The sequence below is a fragment of the Zootoca vivipara genome, chromosome 9 (genome assembly GCF_963506605.1).
Source record: "Zootoca vivipara chromosome 9, rZooViv1.1, whole genome shotgun sequence".
Lineage (NCBI taxonomy): Eukaryota > Metazoa > Chordata > Lepidosauria > Squamata > Lacertidae > Zootoca > Zootoca vivipara.
The window spans coordinates 59,161,801-59,181,380 of record NC_083284.1 but is presented as its reverse complement, the minus strand read 5'-3'; the positions used below and the strand labels follow the sequence as shown (position 1 = coordinate 59,181,380).

The 19,580-nt window shown below is 43.0% G+C and overlaps 1 protein-coding gene across 11 annotated transcripts in view; it reads right to left on the bottom strand.

Moving 5' to 3' along the window:
* Positions 1-10,263: 10,263 nt before the first annotated feature.
* The window catches only part of LIMCH1 (LIM and calponin homology domains 1), a 209,056-nt gene continuing 199,739 nt past the window's right edge, over positions 10,264-19,580 (bottom strand). For all 11 annotated transcript variants that reach the window (XM_060278855.1, XM_060278856.1, XM_060278858.1 and 8 more), the window contains 2 exons: positions 18,231-18,333; positions 10,264-16,006 (listed from right to left, as the gene is read on the bottom strand). In XM_060278855.1, the coding sequence (XP_060134838.1) occupies positions 15,981-16,006; positions 18,231-18,333 (129 nt within the window). In that variant the 3' untranslated portion in view covers positions 10,264-15,980. The remainder of the gene's footprint in view (positions 16,007-18,230; positions 18,334-19,580) is intronic.

Sequence of the window (19,580 nt, the reverse complement as noted above, 5' to 3'; positions counted from 1 at the left end):
CTCCTCCTTGCGCAGTCCCTGGCCGGGAGAAAACTGTCCACAAGCTGCCAGTGTCGTTTTGTTGGTGTTGCTGCTGCTACTGCAATGTAATCCTTCCTCCCCACCTCCCCACTTGGCCGGGCTTTTCCTTGAGGCTGAGGCGATTTGAGCGTGGCTGGTCCCCCACCCGCACCCCCCGATGCGAAACCGCTCGTCCGCTTTGCGCATCGAGAGCGCTCCATTTGGTGACTTGGCACAGCCGTCGCCTACAAGTGCGCGCCGTTAAGAGCCACGCGATCTCCCCCCACCCCACCCCAGGCTGAATTGGAGCCCACTCCGCCGCCCCCCTGCCGCCATACTCACTCACTCCTTTTCGTGGGCTGAGCTGAAGAGGCCTAGAGAGAACATGTACGGAGTTGAGAGGTCTAAATTTGTAAACGTACTGAAACCAAGGGGTTGCTGTGCAAGTCGTTTGTACTGTAACGAGAGCACAGCTTCTGAATGTATCGGTTAGGCTAGTAGGACGCACACCCCTTCCTGCTTTCGCAGCTTCCCTAGAATATAATTGACACGGAGGGTCTAAAAATTACAGTTAAATGTTATGTTACACCGGAGGGGGGGGGAATACAGTTACAGAATCAGTGCGATCTGGTTATATTTTATTCGGAACCAAATTCCACACTCTTCAATCGGGCTTACTTCCTAATAAGCATGTTTAAGCCTTAAACTTTACGGATTGCCGCCTCGGTAGATCAATCTCTGTTTTCTAGGTAAGGGAGCGCATTTCTGAAGGCTTCCCAGAAATATTTTTGCACCACAAAACACCAGCCCTTGTGGAAACCGCAGCTTGCCTCAGGGAAAGCTAATTTTCTTTAGCATTCCTCTTAAACAAGGTGACCTAATTTGATGTGGCAGTTGTCAAAGGGTATGCATGTACAGTATGTATGGTTCAAGTTACGTTCAGGTGGTTTGGGGTGGTGTGCCAAATGGTTGCTGTTTGCGCCTGGTTGCCGGTAACTGGAGCATCGCTGATGACTTGCATTTGTGAAGGTGCCGCCGGAGGATCCAGCGCTACGTCCCCCCTCTCATCTCCTCCTGCGAGGGTGATCGAAAGTCGTGTAAGAGTTCAGCTGCCAGCCCTCAGCCACACACAGTAATCCATTGAGACGCGTGCGAAGCAGTTCTTGGACCAACCACGTTTCCAGCCCTGCCGAGTGACAACATGAACCGGCCCTGACCATTCAGCATAGCCAACCCTCTTATTCTTGTGATCATTACTAGCACGGATTTAGATTTTTCATTTACGGCCCTGCCCTTTCCCCACCGCAGTTGCTGCAATCCTACCGTAATTGTGTGTTTCAATGTGCAGGGAGAAGTTTACAGAAGGTGAACCAACTCTCTGTCCAAAATAGCCCCAGGGGTCTTAACAGCCCTTTCGGGCAAATGGATTGGAATTCATTCTGAAGATTGCGATTACATTGTCCATACAGTTTTTAGGCATCTCTTCTTAGGGTTTTAAAAATGTTTCTTTTACAAGGCACAAGAACCTAGGTATTAGTTATGTCGACAGGTATGCTTTACCATGCTGAGGCTCCAATACTTTGGCCACCTCATGAGAAGAGAAGAATCCTTGGAAAAGACCCTGATGTTGGGAAAGATTGAGGGCACTAGGAGAAGGGGACGTCAGAGGACAAGATGGTTGGACAGTGTTCTCGAAGCTACGAACATGAGTTTGACCAAACTGCGGGAGGCAGTGCAAGACAGGAGTGCCTGGCGTGCTATGGTCCATGGGGTCACGAAGAGTCGGACACGACTAAACGACTAAACAACAAACAACAACATGCTTTACCATCTTTTTCTGTGTCTTTCTAAAACTGTGTTCTGTGACTCAATTGTATAGTGTTAATATTGATACAAACTTGTCTACTCTAGTTAGACGTATAAATAATGTTTTCTCTCCTTGTAGACTTTATGGTGTGTCTTTATGGAGAAATGAGGTTCTCACTGGTTACATTTCTTTGCGTTTAGAGAGGTCGGCTTCATGCAATGGTATCAGCTTTGGTTATCAATTGCATGTTGTCTCGTTTTTTTATTATTGTTATTTTTCCTTTTGTGTTGGGATATGTTTGTGAGCATTAACCATCATAAATTATGTTTCAGGATTTTCAGATTTATTTATATGTGGTTAAAATGAATGCTTCTATTTAAAAGGGGAAATATTTCTACATGTGCATATAGTTTTCCAAGAGTGTACCATTAACTGATTGTTGATAATAAAAACAAAAAGCAAATACAGGCCCTCTACATCTCTCGGTCTAATTTACTTTCTTCCTGAAGTGTGTTTTTAAAAACAAGATTGTCGTGATAAATGGTCACTGATAGGCACTAGAGAGTGGGCAGGATCTGGGCGGGAAATAAATCAGCCCCCCAGTATTGAGAATTTCCTCTGTGGACAATGTTGTAGGAACCAGGAAGTGCTGTGACCCAGTTTCTAGGGTGGTGATCAGGTTTTGAACCCATCACAATACCGTCTTCAAGCATAGCACTTCACTGCATTGAACCTTGTGTAAGTGCTGCCATTCATTCTGTGAATATCTCCTTGAGATAGTTGCTTTTCTTAGCATGTCAGAAAGTTCCTTGTTGGATAGCACATCAACTTAGGTCAGAAACAGATTTCAAAACAATCCATCCAATATTTCCCCACTGAAATCTTTTAGAGAGAGGTGCAGTTTAATTCCTCCACAAGACTGTAATTCTAACAATCAGAGAATTAAAGTGGGTTGCCCGATGCATAATAATCTCGCGGTGGTGACTTCAACATGACAGCTCAAATACCCCAGTCAGAGCTTTTTATGTCATTTGACCCCACCCCACCCCAATGCAGTGCTTTTAGCGGAGGCCATTCACACAGTCATCAAAAAGCTAATAAACAATAAGTTACTGAGTGAATGTGAATTGCCAGAGATTTTCTCTCTCTTCCAAATAAGGGCAATTCAGGCTTACAGGATTCAAAGAAGAGCTTTCACGCCAATACAAGAGTATTCTGGAGTCCAGTGTAAGGTGTATGTGTTGTGTGAATGGGAGGAGATGATGGGCACTGAGAAAGAAGATATTATTCCTTACACCAAAAGTTATTTAACTGGTGAGAAGAAATCAATGTTTGTGGATAACTTATGTAATATGCATGGTATAGGTATTATAGAAAACAAATCTCAAATATATACTTTGTTATACAGGTTAGACGTGGTCACCCCGTTTGGCTACTTCAACTCTCTTTGAATTCATTAAGCTAATCACATTGAACAGGAATTCATAACTGTGTTAGTCTTAAATTCAAGCGTTACCTGGCAGTCACTATCGTAAGAAAAATCCTTTTCTTTTGCCCACTTCCTACCGCAGTCAGCATTTACAAAGCCAGATTACCTTACAAAATAAATATTAAAAGGCCTCCTTGGAAACCTCCAAAACATCCCAGATTGGGATCTTTCTGAAAATGTTTTGTATGTTTTTTAAAAAATATGCTTCATTTTTTGTTTGACTGAATACCCAAAACTTCGACTGTGATGTTTCCCTCTACCTTTAACAGTTATCCTCGCAGCTCGAGCTGATGTTCCGCTTTCTCAACACGCTATTGCATGCCAAAGGCTTTTTTGTTCTTCCGCTCGGAGACATTTTCCTCTTGAAAGAAGTACAAAGATAAAAAAAGATTAAAAAAAGTGTAATGTCGCCAATAGTTCCAGTACAGGACAGTAAACAATGAACAGAGTTGATTATGGTGGAATACCAGAGCCCCTTTGCAGGAGACAAATGATTTTTAATACAGCTTTCAACAAAGAATAATTGCTAAATGTCTTGGTGAGGAAAAGCTACTCAAAATGTGTGTTTCTGGTGATCCAAAACATTCCTTTGGATTAAAGATGCAAGGAACTGGGCTTGTATATTGCACTCTCCAGTTCAAAACAAATGGGAACTTGTGTTATTTTTAATGGATTTCAGGTAAAACACCAAATATTCAGTAGCAATAAATATGTAAGATGTAGAATTCACTATTAAGAGATAATCTGCATGTGATTCTAGATCTGGCAAGAGAATGTGGAACAACACAATCAATACACACATTAAAAGGACATATGGTTTAGTTGTTAATCTTTTAAAATAGTTGCCATTATGCTGTTTAGTTTATTTTTTGTGCTTTTGGTGCTCAACAAGGCCAAAGATCTCGCAGAGGAAAACTGGATGCCACACTTGTTAAATTCTAAGTCTTTATTAGCAATCCAGGCTAACAGATATCCCCCCAAATCATAGTCTCAAGTCTTGTAGGGAACAATTATGTGTTCCATACTTTTTCAGATTTTAAGGTTTCTGTTCCAAGTGTTGTTTTTATTTTTGGAATTATTTACATATTTTGAGTTTGGGGGTCACATTTTTTATATTCATCTTAGTTTACATGTATTTGCATAGGAGTTTCTTATCCAAACAAAACCCTACTCACTTTATTCACAGACTAATAAAACTGGATGTTTGTTGCTGGGATACATTGATTAAAAACTGATCAGAACGGAAAAGAAAAGTCTGTTGGCAGGGTCTTGCTTGAGCCTATAAGAAAGGGCTCTAAATTTATCCCCATAGTAATTAGCTAACTACTGTGTATTTTAGTTTTTTTAAACATGAGAAATAGTCACTGTATCTTTGCTGCTAAGTTCTGTGTGTATTGTGTGATGAAGATGCTGGGTATAGTACGGGGTTCATCTTGATTTTGAGGTGTGAGATTATGTGCAATAGGCAGCTTCTAGGCTTAAAAGTGAAGCAGCATTTCTTTCCATTGCATTATTACATATTTATTTCTCGCTTTGAAATATTAGGACTTGTATTTTTGAAACATTAATTCAATGAACTGGCATAACGCCATGCAGCAAAGAATGCCAGAGGCTCAGAAGCAACGCTATAGTCTTTTTTTCCCCCTAACCAAAAGAGAACAACTCCAAAGAGAGGGGAAATGTTTCAAGTAAGTCGACACCTCTAGGCAGCTTCATTAATGTGTGACCCCAAAATTCTGGATCCCCCCCAACTGATACCAATTTTTGTGCTAGTTTTGTGCCATTAACCCGACATTTTGTGCCCCCCCTACAAATTTTGAACTTCTTTGAACTTTGAACTAATTTGAACTTTGAGCTTCAAACTAATTCAAACTTTGAACTAATTTGAGCTTCGAGCTTTGAATTATTCAAACTTAGAGCTTTGAACTGAGGTCCAGCGCCGAGGGCCTTCTGGCAGTTCCCTCACGGCGAGAAGTGAGGTTACAGGGAACCAGGCAGAAGGCCTTCTCGGTAGTGGCGCCTGTCCTGAGGAACGCCCTCCCATCAGAGGTCAAGGAAATAAACAACTATCTGACTTTTAGAAGACATCTGAAGGCAACCCTGATTAAGGAAGTGTTTAGAGAGCCAGTGTGGTGTAGTGGTTAAGAGCAGTAGATCTAGGGAACCGGGTTCGCGTCTCCGCTCCTCCACATGCAGCTGCTGGGTGACCTTGGGCTAGTCACACTTCTCTGAAGTTTCTCAGCCCCACTCACCTCACAGAGTGTTTGTTGTGGGGGAGGAAGGGAAAGGAGAATGTTAGCCGCTTTGAGACTCCTTCGGGTAGTGATAAAGCGGGATATCAAATCCAAACTCTTCTTCTTCTTTAATGCTTTAAGTTTTATTTGGTTTTTAGTTTTCTGTTGAAAGCCGCCCAGAGTGGCTGGGGAAACCCAGCCAGATGGGCGGGGTAGAAATAATAAATTATTATTATTATTATTCAACTAATGCGAACTTTGAGCTTCAAACTAATTCAAACTTCAAGCTTTGAACTAGTTACAATCCCCACCCACCCACCCAGCGAAAGCAACCAGATAATACTACAAAGCCAGCCACAGCCATTTCTATTGCTGTTCTTCATCACACATATATGAAACAAGCAAGCTTGGGAACATTAACACTTTGCCTTACATCACCACCACAGGGTTTTTCCCACAGGGTTGCTTTCAAAGCTGATCACAACCTGTCTGAGCAGCAATAACAATTCAAAAACATAGGAGGAACAATTACAGAGGAATCCTAATGTCAATAAAATCCAATCCATAAAACGTTGCATAAAATAATACAGGAAACTAATCTAATTTAGCAGTTTTTTTTAAAAAAACAAACCAAACTTGGCAGGCACGTCCCTCAGTGCTGTGTGTTGTTGTGATGGCTTGCATAGCAGAATGTGATATCGCAATGCAAACATCACAGGAATGGCTGTCACGTTAGCTCAGTGGAGCTCATCTGCACTTTCATCAAGTGGAATGGAGGTATATGGCCTATTTGGATGCACACCAGTGGCTACCTAGTGGAGAAGTCAACGGAGACACTCAGATGTGTCCTAATTTCATGTGATTTGGTGCAGAACTCCCCAATCAGTGCTTACCTAGTGTGGAATACAATGTTGTGCTAAGATCGTTCTGTCAATACAACTATTTCTGCTTGTCAGAGGAAACAATCTCCTGTCTCCTCCCCTACCTCTGGTAGGGGAACATGTCATGCTCCTTCTGGGGTAGTTTGTCTCCCTTTGTATAATGGTAATAATTTATTATTTCTACCCTGCCCATCTGGCTGGGTTTCCCCAGCCACTCTGGGCAGCTTTCAACAGAACATTAAAAGCAGAATAAAACTTCAAACATTAAAAAACTCAGATGCCTTATAAAAGTCATTTGCTTGACATCTGATGGGAGGGTGTTCCACAGGCGGGCGCCACTACCAAGAAGGTCCTCTGCCTGGTTCCCTGTAACCTCACTTCTTGCAGTGAGGGAACCACCAGAAGGCCCTCACCCTGCACTCAACTTTCACCTGTGGCTCCTAGAAGCTGTCAGCATGCAACAGGTGATTGGCTTCCAACTGGCCGGCTAAACTTTGGGGGATTTTCAGGGTGGCAGGAGAGGATATGTTGATTATTAACATCCTTCTTAACTTGCGCTAGCAAGTTCCTTTACTTAGCAGAGTTACATTCCCCTTTTTACATGCACAGCAGATAGCTGGTTGCAGGCTCGTGTGAGCCTCTCACTATTATCCAATTCAGTCTGTCTTCAGATTGAATTGTACATTCCTGGTAAGTTTCCTTGAATCCCTCTTAAAAGAATAAAGACGTCCCCTTCTTATTCAAAGTCAATAAAAAAAGTTTACTTACATCAGTTCACAGTTGGATTCCTGAAGGCAGACTTAGTTACAAATATGTACATGTGGATCTACCCCATATGGGGGAATAATCCCAGTGCTTCTGCTATCTGAGAGCTAGCAGAGCAGTCCTAGCTGAAAGCTGGTCAAACAAAGAAGGAAGTCAAAAAGAGAGAGAGAGGTTGCTGCGTGACTCGTCTTGTTACCTGGACAGGTTAGGTCATACCCACTTTCTATCACATGCAAAAGGAAGGATGCTCCAGCCAGGAGGAACAGGAAGTTTTGACTGGCTGGACCAAACATTCCCTTGCATGTCTTCTCTAGCATTTCAAGGAATGTTGTACTTGACTGCCTCTCATGGATCACATCCCACATAAACCAGGTAAGGGTTGCCAATGCGTCTCAAACTCTTAGTGAGTTAGTGACTTCCCCTGCACATGAGGAAAGTCTCTGGCAGATTGAGCGGACAAGACCAACAGTGGATCCAACGGTCAAGAAGGTGGTTTCTGCATGTGCTGTAGAGGGAAGTGAGGGGCAGATGGGGCTCATCAACCTGGGAAGGGAGCCCATCTAGGAGATGGAAAACTGATCCTAAACCTCTGCTGCCTTGTGGGATATCTTCGGGAGAAGAAAGGGCTAAGGAGTAAGCCCTACACAAATCTGGAGAGGGGTCCCTAAGGAAACCTTTTATTCCTCATCCTGGCAACTCCTGCAGCCAGGCTGGTGCCAAACGTCTTGCTCTGCTTTCCTTTGGACCACACCCGTGAGGCCAAGAGGCAAGTATTGTCATCTGGGCAGTCCAGGACCTCCATACACACTGCCCAGACTTGTGCTCCAGAGAGGTCACTTCGGTGCTACTAACACAGCAGAAACAACACGGGACGCAGCGGTTAAGAGTCACTGGTTTCTGCAGCCACAGCAGGCGCTGCAATTCTCCAGTGGTTTGGCCTCACCCTTGGAGGTGCCCGCCACTGACTCTCAAGACAGACAGATGCCAACAACTTGATATGTCCATGATAACCATTTTATCCATTTTAATTCCAATACAAAATAAACTGTGTCCACAGTTATTTGGAAAGGTTCTAGTCATCTGATTTCTTTCCTCCAATAGAGGATTGTAATGGGTAATTTTCTTTATTACCGTCACGTCCCAAGTCTCTGATCACTGGAGACAGAGCACTTCCCCAAGTTTGGACAATCATAACTTGAGCATCTATTAACATATGGGATACCAAAACAATTTACATGCTTTCTGATCAACTGCTGTACAAAAAATGTTAACATTAACCTCTCTTTCCATTGATTCGCACCATCATGTTTTGTTTTGTCTTGTCTTGTCTTGTCTTGTCTTGTCTTGTCTTGTCTTGTCTTGTCTTGTCTTGTCTTGTCTTGTCTTGTCTTGTCTTGTCACCAGTGAGCCTAACAGATAAAAGTGTGGCCATCCAAGACATTCATCTTGGCTGGAGCCTTTCCTAGGTGTAACCGGTTATCCATGGAAGTAGCTCTCATTTAAATACTTGAAACGTATCTGCTTTAAAATTTACTTTTGATTATAGCTTTGAAGGAACTCAAGCTTGTTTCATCAAAAAGAAAATGTACCCACATTCACCCAGAGAAAAAAGGTAAAGGTAAAGGACCCATGTTAAGTCCAGTCGCAGACAACTTTGGGGTTGCATCACTCATCTTGCTTTACAGGCCGAGGGAGCCGGCGTTTGTCCGCAGACAGTTTTTCCAGGTCATGTGGCCAGCATGACTAAGCTGCTTTTGGCTCAACGGAACACCGAAACCAGAGCAGTGCATGGAAACGCCGTTTATGGAGCGGTACCCATTTATCTATTTGCACTTTTTGGCATGCTTTTGAACTGCTAGGTTGGCAGGAGCTGGGACCGAGCAACGGGAGCTCACCCCGTCGTGGGGATTCAAACCGCCGTCCTTCTGATCGGCAAGCCCAAGAGACTCAGTGGTTTAGACCACAGGGCCACCTGCGTCCTTACCCAGAGAAAGTTCTATTTAATTTAATGGGACTGGATTATTCCCATTTCATTGTGTGCTTCAAGAGGAGCTATACCCTATCCTAAGTATTAACCTTGGCTTAAGAGAAAATGTTTTGTTTTCAAAAATGACTTTCAACTTTTGACTAAGATTTTGGTTCACGTAGCTAATCATATTTTGAATGAGAGAATTGGTGGCAACTCATCCTGGTCTGCTTTCAAAAGGGAAAACTAAGCAGACAGTCTTGTTAATTTAGCATATAGACTTGGAATAAAGTACAACATCCATCATCTCATCAAAATTCAATTAAAACTCAGTCCAGCATCCAAGGAAAAGGAGCCAATTTTCTTCTGGAAGCAGAGCTCTCCAAACATCACTAAATACCTTTAATGGTTCTTGCATTCTGGGAGTGATTTTTTTAAAAAAAGAATAACCACTTTGGGACTTCAAATTAAGCTTTACATTTAAAAGCTAGAACACATGTCGTCTTAAAGCAGAGGCCTTTGTCATTAATTTAATGCATGCTGTCAACACGCTTTGTCCAACACCAGTGAGATGCAGCTAGGCCATTCTAGTTCAGCTTTAAAATAACCTCATTTCTAACTGGTGGGTAGCTGGCCCTCACACTTGCTGAACATTTTTGGGATTTGGGGCTGGTGAGATTGTTAATAAAGGCATGGGCAAAGGCTTTGCCTAACATATAGTTAAAGCCAACCACCTGCATTTTATCCAACCCCCCAAATCACCATTGGGCTGGGTGGCTCAGCAAAAGGCCATCCTCTCTTCTGAGCCCATATATATTGATCCTGCAAAGCTGTCATAATATATAGGGTAGACACTTTTGGGGTAACTCCTGAGTATGGCTGTCACCCAAGCCCTTTCTGGCATAATTTCACATAACGAAATTTGGAAATGAAAGCTAATACCTTTCCTGAATGTTCTGACACAGATGGCCCCTCTCCAATATGCCAGATTTCCAGCGATCAAGCCATAGAGATTTAATTCAAACTTGGGTATGTTCGAAGAGACTAGGGGCAATATATTCGTTTACTGTAAAGCTTTATTGTGTTTGGCTATACAAAAAAAAAATTAAAAGTCAAACAGCACCAGTTTTAATCAATGTTTATTTAAAAACATAACATTTACTATAAAAGCTGTTGCATTTAGACAAGAATTCTCTTGCTTTCCAGAGGCATTTTAGAATAAATATCATCAATGGAGATTAGTGTAACTGGTATTCAACATTAACCCAAGCAGGACTTCCATCCTTTGGTGATCTTGCATATAAAGTAGCCCTCTTTTGGCTCACCAACTTTTATACCACTTATAGATAACTACAGAGAATACGGAATTAATTCTACATAACAAGAGTAAGGGCCACTATGAAGTTTTGAAAATGAAATATATAAAAAAATAATTATGGCATGGTTATGCCTGCTCTCTAAAGAAATTAAAAGCTAAATACACTTTTTGGGGTTTTTTAAAAAATCCATTACGTTTATTATATTGGCGCGTCAACATCTTTTGAAACACATTATTTACCATTTCAAACCAACATAGCAGTAGATAAACTCCCCCCCCCCCGTCGGCATTCCCTACCCTTAGCCATTCCCAAGTTATTTGTGAAACAAATATTAACATGTTTATAAACAGAGCTGGAAATAATGAGGGGGCTGAAGTGTGCATACTCATTTGAAATGAAATATAAAGAGGAAGAGTTGAGATCTTAAAAAAATCTTTATGCTGGTGACTAATCCATCTTAATGGAAGCGGAACGTGTGAGTGGTTCAGGTTTTGATACATTTGATAGTTAGCTGCTGCCATCTTCTCGTTTACAAGGAGAAAAATGGTCAGCTACATTCATCAGTGGACGTGCCATAAAATCCTGTTTGCGTATAAAAACGTTGCATTTGGAAAAATTCTGCTAGCATGTAAATTCTGGCTGCAGTTATTCTCTTACTGAAGACTGGCAGGACTTGAAGGTTATTAAAAGCAGGATCAGATCTGCACAATCTGCACACTCCCAGATTTTGCACAATTTTTTTTTAAAATTAAAGCAACCGTTGCACACAAGGGCAAATCAACGTCTTCACAAGCCATTGGGATATGCTGCTATGCAAGACCCACTGAAAGCAACAGGACCTGCACAAGAACACACCATCTTCTGCTCTTGGGGCAAGTTCTATGAATTTCAACAGGAGTCTTATCAGAGCTCCCCACTGACTTATACTCAACATGCACAGAGCTGTGCCCTTAAAGCACCATCGGTTCCCAAGAGTCTTGAAGATACCCAACTCTGTGCGCTGGGTTCTGGCCCATATCCGCAGTCCTTCACATGCACTAAATACCTATGCCAGACTGCTCTCTCGACACCTTTTAAGAGGGCACCAATGTAAACACAAACCTCCTGGTCAGGTGTGCAACTGCTCTGCACCAGGAAGGAGACTGCAGTAATGCATCAGTCCGAAGACTTAACGTACAACCCAGCTCCAATTTGCAGGGAACACACTTGCTGCCAATAGTAAGAATGCCACAACTGCATGAACTCAGAACATTGGATGTCGGGTCCTTACGTCTGCCTTTATTTGAAGCAGGGGTCTGAACTGGCCTCTCTCTTCCACCAGAACGCCACTGACTTTTGTGGCAGCAGCAAAAAAGGGGGGTCCAGGGGTTAATGTAGATCGAATGCTGGGGGTGGGTGGGGGGTAGAGCTCAGTGCCCTGGTGGGGATGTAAATCATCCCTCCCTGGTTATTGGATTGATCAGTTGAATGCAGAGATGGTGACAAATCCCCACCCTCAACTAATCTGCATGGATTAGGTGAGAAAGGGTGTTTGTGCAGTCTGCAGAAGAGTGTGAGGTGGGCATGTGGCCCCCAGAGGCTTGGCTTTGGCCCTCAGGCTCAGCAGCCCCTGCTGTTTCACAAGGTAACAGAAACAACACGATAGGTTGTGCCACTGACAAGTTGATTTGTGGAAATGTGCACTTGGGCTTGCAAACCGCAGTGCTCAGATCAGGGCCTACCTTCCAGCTGAACCTCAAGGACTGTCTGTTTACAAGCAGAGGCCATTTTCTGAACAGGAGGCGCCAGATTCCAACCCTTAATGCAATTTCCCAACACAGCCATGTCTGAATTAAAAATGGAGCCGCACATCACTGCTGTACCCAAAGAGGTTTCCTTTTGTAGTGTGTGAGAGGAAGAATTGCTATCCAGGAGGAGCCAATTTCTTGCATTTCTGCATAAGCCGCTGAATGGAAGGAGCAGAAACTCATGTAGAGATGCAATGGGAAATCTCTTTGGAGGATGCCCAATTCCACTGCATCTCTGTATTTAATATGACGCAATGGAGACAGAGACACACCGCAGAATGATCTGCCTCCAGCTTGGCTGATCGGAAGGAGGGGAGGGTGGAGCAATCCGTCATGCAGAGACACACCGGGCAGCCTCTCCTGTACTTTGGAATTGCATGAGCTTTTAACTATGGAGTCCAATTAATGTCACAAAGCACACAAGTAATGCTCTCACAGCCCACAGTTTGGGAATGACTGCTTTGCACTGCAATCCTATACTTGTTTACTCAGAAGCAATTTTTTTTCTTCCCCCAATGGCGCTTATTCCAAGGTAAGTGTTTGTAAAAACTGCAGTCTTACTGTCAAGCAGGGGAATAATTCAGTTTTTGGGTGGGGGAGAAAGGTACTTACACAAATCTGTGGCTTCAGTTTTTATACTGTGCATTTCTTGTTATACGAAGAGGTATTATGACTACAGCACAATCCATTCAAAAAGCAAAGTTATCTATATGTATCCCCAAACAAATCACTTCAATGACTATTCACAATGTGGGGGGGGGGGTCAAATGGACAGTCCCACAAGGTTTGTTGTTTGCAGAACAACTTCGTTGCCAATCTCTGTCCTTAGGAATTATATTTTTTTCTTAAAAAACAACACCACAATTATTACATCCATCTGTCACTGGTGAATGTGCAACAGCTTTGTATTTTTTAAGGCACAATTTTAATGAAATGTGTAACTTCCTATCAGACAATCATATGTTTTAAGATAGACACAATCGTATACAAATGCTTTTGAGTGACAAAAGGAGACATCATTGCATGTTTGCACAACTGCACATCAAGACCCGCCTAGACACACAAATAGTGACTTTGTGTCACCCTTAGAAAATATTTATTGCTTACCTAAGAAATGTCCACTATTTCTTTCTGCTAGCCCATCAAGAGATAACCGATGTGCAAAGACAGTCACATACAACAAGGAATCTCAATTAATTTTGTTTGTTGCTTTCATATTCTTAAGGCAGCATAAATACATTTTTCCTTTTTGAAGACCATAACTACATAGGCTTTCCAATCTCTTGCACCTGTACTCAGCCTGCAGAGGATACCAAAGAATACTGCTCACAAATCACTATTTTACAACCGTAGTACATCAGCTAAATCTAGTGTGCTGCCTCTGATCATCATTCCAGTTCCTTAAGGTGTCAGGAAAATGTTAAATTAGAAACACATGCGGTGCACTTGACTTGGCCGGGTTTAAATCCAGATGCAAATATAACACCCTCTCTTTTGTTTCTTGCACATTTGAAAACTTCCATCATTATTGGTCAAGAGGGCTGGTTCTTTAGCTATTTTAAAAGCATGGTTGCTGCTCCTTCCTCGTGGCCGATTCTCATGCTGCTCCAGAACATAACGTTATGTACACACCGAGGAGGCTGCGTGTGGGGAGCGATGTGGCTGCTTCCCATTCCTACACTGGGAATGCACCAGTGTCAAAAGTAACCACATCAGACAGCCACACCCATAGCACTCCTCCCACATTATGCATGTTACCAGAGTGGTGTGGGAATCAATCCAGGGATAATGCAAACAGCTTTGGAATCAGGCACATCAATGCACTGTAAGGTCAGGCTGTCTTCCTAGGCCATTGACTCTTAAGCCTTTGCAACGCCATTTCCCTTCAGGGTATACGGCTGCACGCATAAGAAACAATGTTCCAGGAAGAGCCAGCACATGGGGACTGATGCCAGCCACTTTATTCCTATCTTGAATAAAAGTGTACGGCCTTGCCCTAAATATATGTGCGTGTAAACATACCCAAATCCGAAGCATATTTATTTGGAAGTGCAATCTCACCGGCTTCAGCTTTGGAGCTTAGGATCTCAGCCTAAATCATATGATTATTACCATGTATTCATACGGGCCCAGGTTCCCCCTTTAAATTCAACTCTGCAGCAACTTTAACCAACTCTGGTTTAACCAACTCTGCAGCAACTTTACTGGAAACAGGAATATTACAAATGAGGAGTCCCGAAGTTGTATCTATCGCTAAATACTCCAGCGCCCAGCATGCCCACTCTCCGCAGAACGAAAGGCTCTACAGCCCAATATTCCAGAGTCTCTGTCCTGTTTTATTCAGGCTGCGTGTCTCCATCCCTGCCGCCCACAAAAGTCTTTCCCTACAACCAAAAATTAGCAGCCTTGGCTAGCAATGTTGCTCCACCAACCTTGCAGAAAGCATTTGCAGCGGTCGTTCTGATATTTATCTCAAGAGGGATTTCTTATTGGTTATTCTAGGGTACCCCAAGTCCCACATCCTCAGGAACCATTTTATTTTCCGTACTGCAAGTGGTTGGAGGTGCTAGGTGTTTATGGGTCAGACTCCATAAAAAGTCCCCCCCCCCAAAGCAGCAACACTTTCACTTTCACAATTATGGTACACATGTGCTGAGGCATAGACGAGCCATTACATACCAGCACCAAGGGAGAGAAATAATGTCACATCTTCATGGAGCAGCATCGAAGGTTGGGCTAGATGATGATTTAGGAACCAACTTCCCCCTGCATCTAAGTCAAACTGGGCACATCTCGATTAAAATTGGGTACAGCTACCAGTGGCTGGTAAACTGCTTCAGAAAGCAGATTCATCTCATGGGCTGCTGGTCGACCAACCCTGTTGGGTATTTCTACAACCTCGAATGCATGTATTATTTAAGCTTAGAGAAAACACTTCATTCGGTAAAATAGTTTGTTATTACAAGAAACATCATTTTATGCACACAACAGATTGCATGACTGTCAACCCAATCCTAGGCATGTCTACTCAGAAGTAAACCCCACTGAGTTCAGTGGGCCCTATTCCCAGGTCCATGGGTGTAGGATTGAACATGCAATAACTTGCTCACGCAATTCCTGACTTCCACTGAAAGTAATATAGTAAAATGTTTCAGAATTACAGGATGTTTGGATCAAACTAGTGTCTTTGTATATATATAAAAAAGTTACCACTTCAGAAACAAAACAGGAAAAAAACCTGCTTTCTGTCATGCTGTTTAAATTTTCTTCTTCTTCAAATGCAACTAATTAGATTTATACATTGGCATATTATAGAACATCTACAAAAAGTAGTGTAAACTTAACATTCTCAGTTCCTAGTCGTATTCGAAACAGGACAGGTTTATTGCATCTTTATTTCCTTGTTACTTTCATAAGAGCAGATTCGGAAACCAAACGTAACTGATAATATGGAACACGCACGCTCCCGCGAGAGGGGAAAAGGAGCTGAAAGTCCAGAGATGAACTTCATACATGTAATGTAAGTGAATTAAGAAGGGAGGGGGGGTAATGTATTGCATTGGAAAGTAGCCGATGTAGCCTTTTGTGCCTGCCTTGCAAAGATGAGATGAGAGCTATCAAGTCCGTGGATATAAGCTCTTACAAGTGATTGTCCCGAAGCAGCCCCAGGAACAGAACAGCAGTGACAATCCTTCTTGGAGGACACATTTGCACGCAAGACTGAAATCCATGTCACAAAGTCGTGGGCTGACCAGCGGCTATAATTAAGACAAAAACGGGTAGAAAAAGTGAAAGCGCCTTAAGCAACGAAGCAACTGCAATGTATTTTTTGTGTACAAGCATCCTAAGACCTCCTTCCTTCTGTTTTTCCAATCTTAAACAGCCAAAGAGAGGCTGATATGGCTGTGTGCATTTAAAGGGGATGCTGGAATTGAGGCTCTGAGATGGATAAACTACATTTCCCAGGATTCTTTGGGAGAAGCGATGTGCTTTATATGCAGTTACTCAACCAGGGTTGAGAGATCAGGAGCGATCAACACCCCTCTCCCACTTTTCCTTTCTTGTGCATGGCTCCCCACTAAGTGAGCAGACCAGCATTTCCTTAGCATTGCAAAAATCTCAGCAGTAGTCAGCAACCGGAAACGGGAATGTGGTTTTCTGTCAAATCGCCGTCTATTTTCTGTCCACCCTTTCGCAGAACAGGCTATAGCAGTTAGATTCAAAGTCAAAGGAGAATGTGGGATTAAAATAATTAAAGCCACACATCTAAATGATAATTTATCCATCGTTCATTTCATATCTACCACAGTTCCTGCCAAAAATGTGTGACTCCCTTGTGCAAATTGACTCTGAAACTATACAACAGTGCCCTCTGCCTTTCAGGATGTGGAATTGTTTCCCAGCGCAAAAAGCAGCTTCTTAGAATTAGTTTTTTCTTTCTCATTCTCTTTATAACAACACAATTTTTCTTCCTCGGAAAGAGGAGAGGTACATCTGTTGTGGTTCCTTTCTTTACTCAAAGCATGCATCATGGAATGTGAGCAGCCGTACCCTCTGAGCCAGTTGGGACAGACTGCCTTCTGCTAAATTTGCAAATGAGCTAGGCGGTGCTGAAAGATCAGTGCAAACAGGTGAATGCAGAGAGGCAGGAACAGCCTCTGTCCGTTCCTGGCCTTTTGCACTGAATTTTGAAAGGAATCAGAGCAGTTTCTTTTGCCATTCCCCACAGCCTTTGCTCCAGAGCCAGTTTACAAACTCACAATGGTGGAATATCAAGACTGCAACCTTCCTGCAGCTACGGGTATCTTGTGGGTTCACAAAACATGCCAGCCTCCCCTCTTCTACGTGCCAATGGTAGTATTTTATTTTACTGCGATCAGCCTCTTAATATCACGTTAGCTCTAGCATTTAGTACTGTTGGTTGCACAGTTCTAGATTATTTCAGCTTTCAGTACGACTAACCAGGAAAAAGATTGGGAGGTGAAACCTACAATCTCAAAGTAACCCTTGGCAAAGATCACTGCTCATTGTGGTGCGGAAATGAGTGTCAGACCAGGACTGAGGAGACAAAGGATGAGATTCACCGAGTGACCTTGAGCCCATCATATTCTCTCAGCCTAACCTACCTCATTGGAAATAAATAAAAAACTGTCCCGTAGCACCTTAGAGACCAACTAAGTTTGTTCTGGGTATAAGCTTTCGTGTGCATGCACACTTATACCCAGAACAAACTTAGTTGGTCTCTAAGATGCTACTGGACAGTTTTTTATTTATTTCGACCGTGTCAGACCAACACAGCTACCTACCTGAATCTACCTCATTGGATCGCTGTGGAATAAAATGGGGGTCTGGGGCAGGCAGGAGCCAGGGAGAAAGAACCATATTTCCTTGAAGGAAAGGTGGCATATAAATGGAATGAATGAATGAATGAATAAGAAAAGTATACCGTTTCAACAAGAAATTAAATCATTACAAGATTATATGTTGGACGCACTTGTAAATAACCACTTGCCCATTCACATGTGACGAGTGCAAACTGCCTACATCTGATCAGTTTTATTAAATTGTGAGGTAGGGTTGGATCAAGCCATAATTAGGCATTTTTAAGTCCCACTGATCTCAGGGGAAGACTTGCATTTTCTCCAAGGAAGGGGAATCATGCAAGGCCTTGAGGCACCCTCACCATGAAGTAAACCCACTAGCCACAGTGCGATTTACTTCTGAGTTAGTGTGCACAAGAGGGTTGTGTAAATTGCCTCAGGGCACTTTTGTTTGTTTGCACACATCTTTCAGGCAACTGATGCGCCACAAATGATTTATCTCAACCGGTATGCGTTGGCAAGTGAGGTAGTAAATGTTTTTTGTGGGGTGGCATAGGCCCTGGGCATATATGCAAGGCTAATGTAGTATGCGGTGTTGAAAAAAAACACCACACACACACACAGAGTAAATATCACGTTGAGACTAGTCCCCGGTACTTACTTCTGGATCGGATGTAACAATCATTGCAGTTGAGAAGACCACTTCTAATCCGGACATCTGTTCCACTTGCTGCATCTCCAAGTTGTCCCTTGCAGATTCCACACTATTTATTGACAAAGAATGAATACAATTAATGTTAAATAATACATTCAAGCTACAAACATGAGTTTGAGCAAGCTGCGGGTGGCAGTGGAAGACAGGAGTGTCTGGAGTGCTATGATCCATGGGGTCACGAAGAGCCGGACACGACTAAACAACAGCAATACATTCATTGGGATATATGCTGTAGGCCACCCAGAGTGGCTGGGGAAACCCAGCCAGATGGGCAGGGAACAACAACAACAACAACACCCAAACTATGTTGCTTTTAAACCAGGTTAATTGTCATGGTGCCCATCCACCAAGAATCCTGGGATCTGTACTTTGGTGAGAGTTTTCAATCTGACATCCCTTCCCTTACTCCCTATCACATGATTACTGTTCCCAGAATTCCCTAGAAATTAAATGATAGCTGAAGTAAGTGGTGTGGATACGCCATCTGGCTGTGCATCTTTATTTGGGTTAAAAAGAGAAAAATTCTTTCCATAGTTCCTCGCCACATCTTCACATTGTCTCCAAATGTCAGGGGCTGGACTGAGGAGGAACGGTGGAGACTGCCCCCCCCCCTTCTCCTGAACCTTCCGGAGAACAGGAGGACAGTATAGATTTAGAACAGTGGTTTGCAGAAGGGCACAGTTCAGAGGCTGCAGAGGGGAGAAGCTGGGAAATATTGGGAGAGGAACAGCAGGAAGAAGAAGAAGAAGCATCAGGGGAGAGACAGCTGACAGACTCAGTGTCTTTGGAAAGCAATCCTGACCACCCCCTCTTCCAGGAACTGGCGTGCATTGAGGGTATTAGAACACAGAGCTCAGAGGCAGAAAGCTCAGATTAGCCAATGCAGGGTTGATGTAGAATAGGAGAGATGGAGGGAGTGGGACTTTACTTGGAGCAATGGCATTATCTTAGGGAGACTGCCTTCCTTCATTGCTCTCTGTGAATAATTGAACAAATTGCTTGGTAAGAACTTTTATTGTTTATCTGCTTCTTGGCTGCCACTGTGGGAGGGATCGGATTCCCTGAAGCCTGACATCAAAGCAGGAGGATTTCTAGTGGCTGCATTGTTTGGAGTAGCTTGCCACATAGATGGCTCGGGATGACACAGCACCCCAAGCGTCCAGCACCAGAAAGAAACAGAAGGTATAAGCACCTGCAAGGCAAGTTGCACTAAACCTCCCAACTGTGCTGAAGGGAGTTGCCATGCAAAAGACAACAGGCAGGCCATCCTTTAGGAAGAATACATTACTGAGGAAT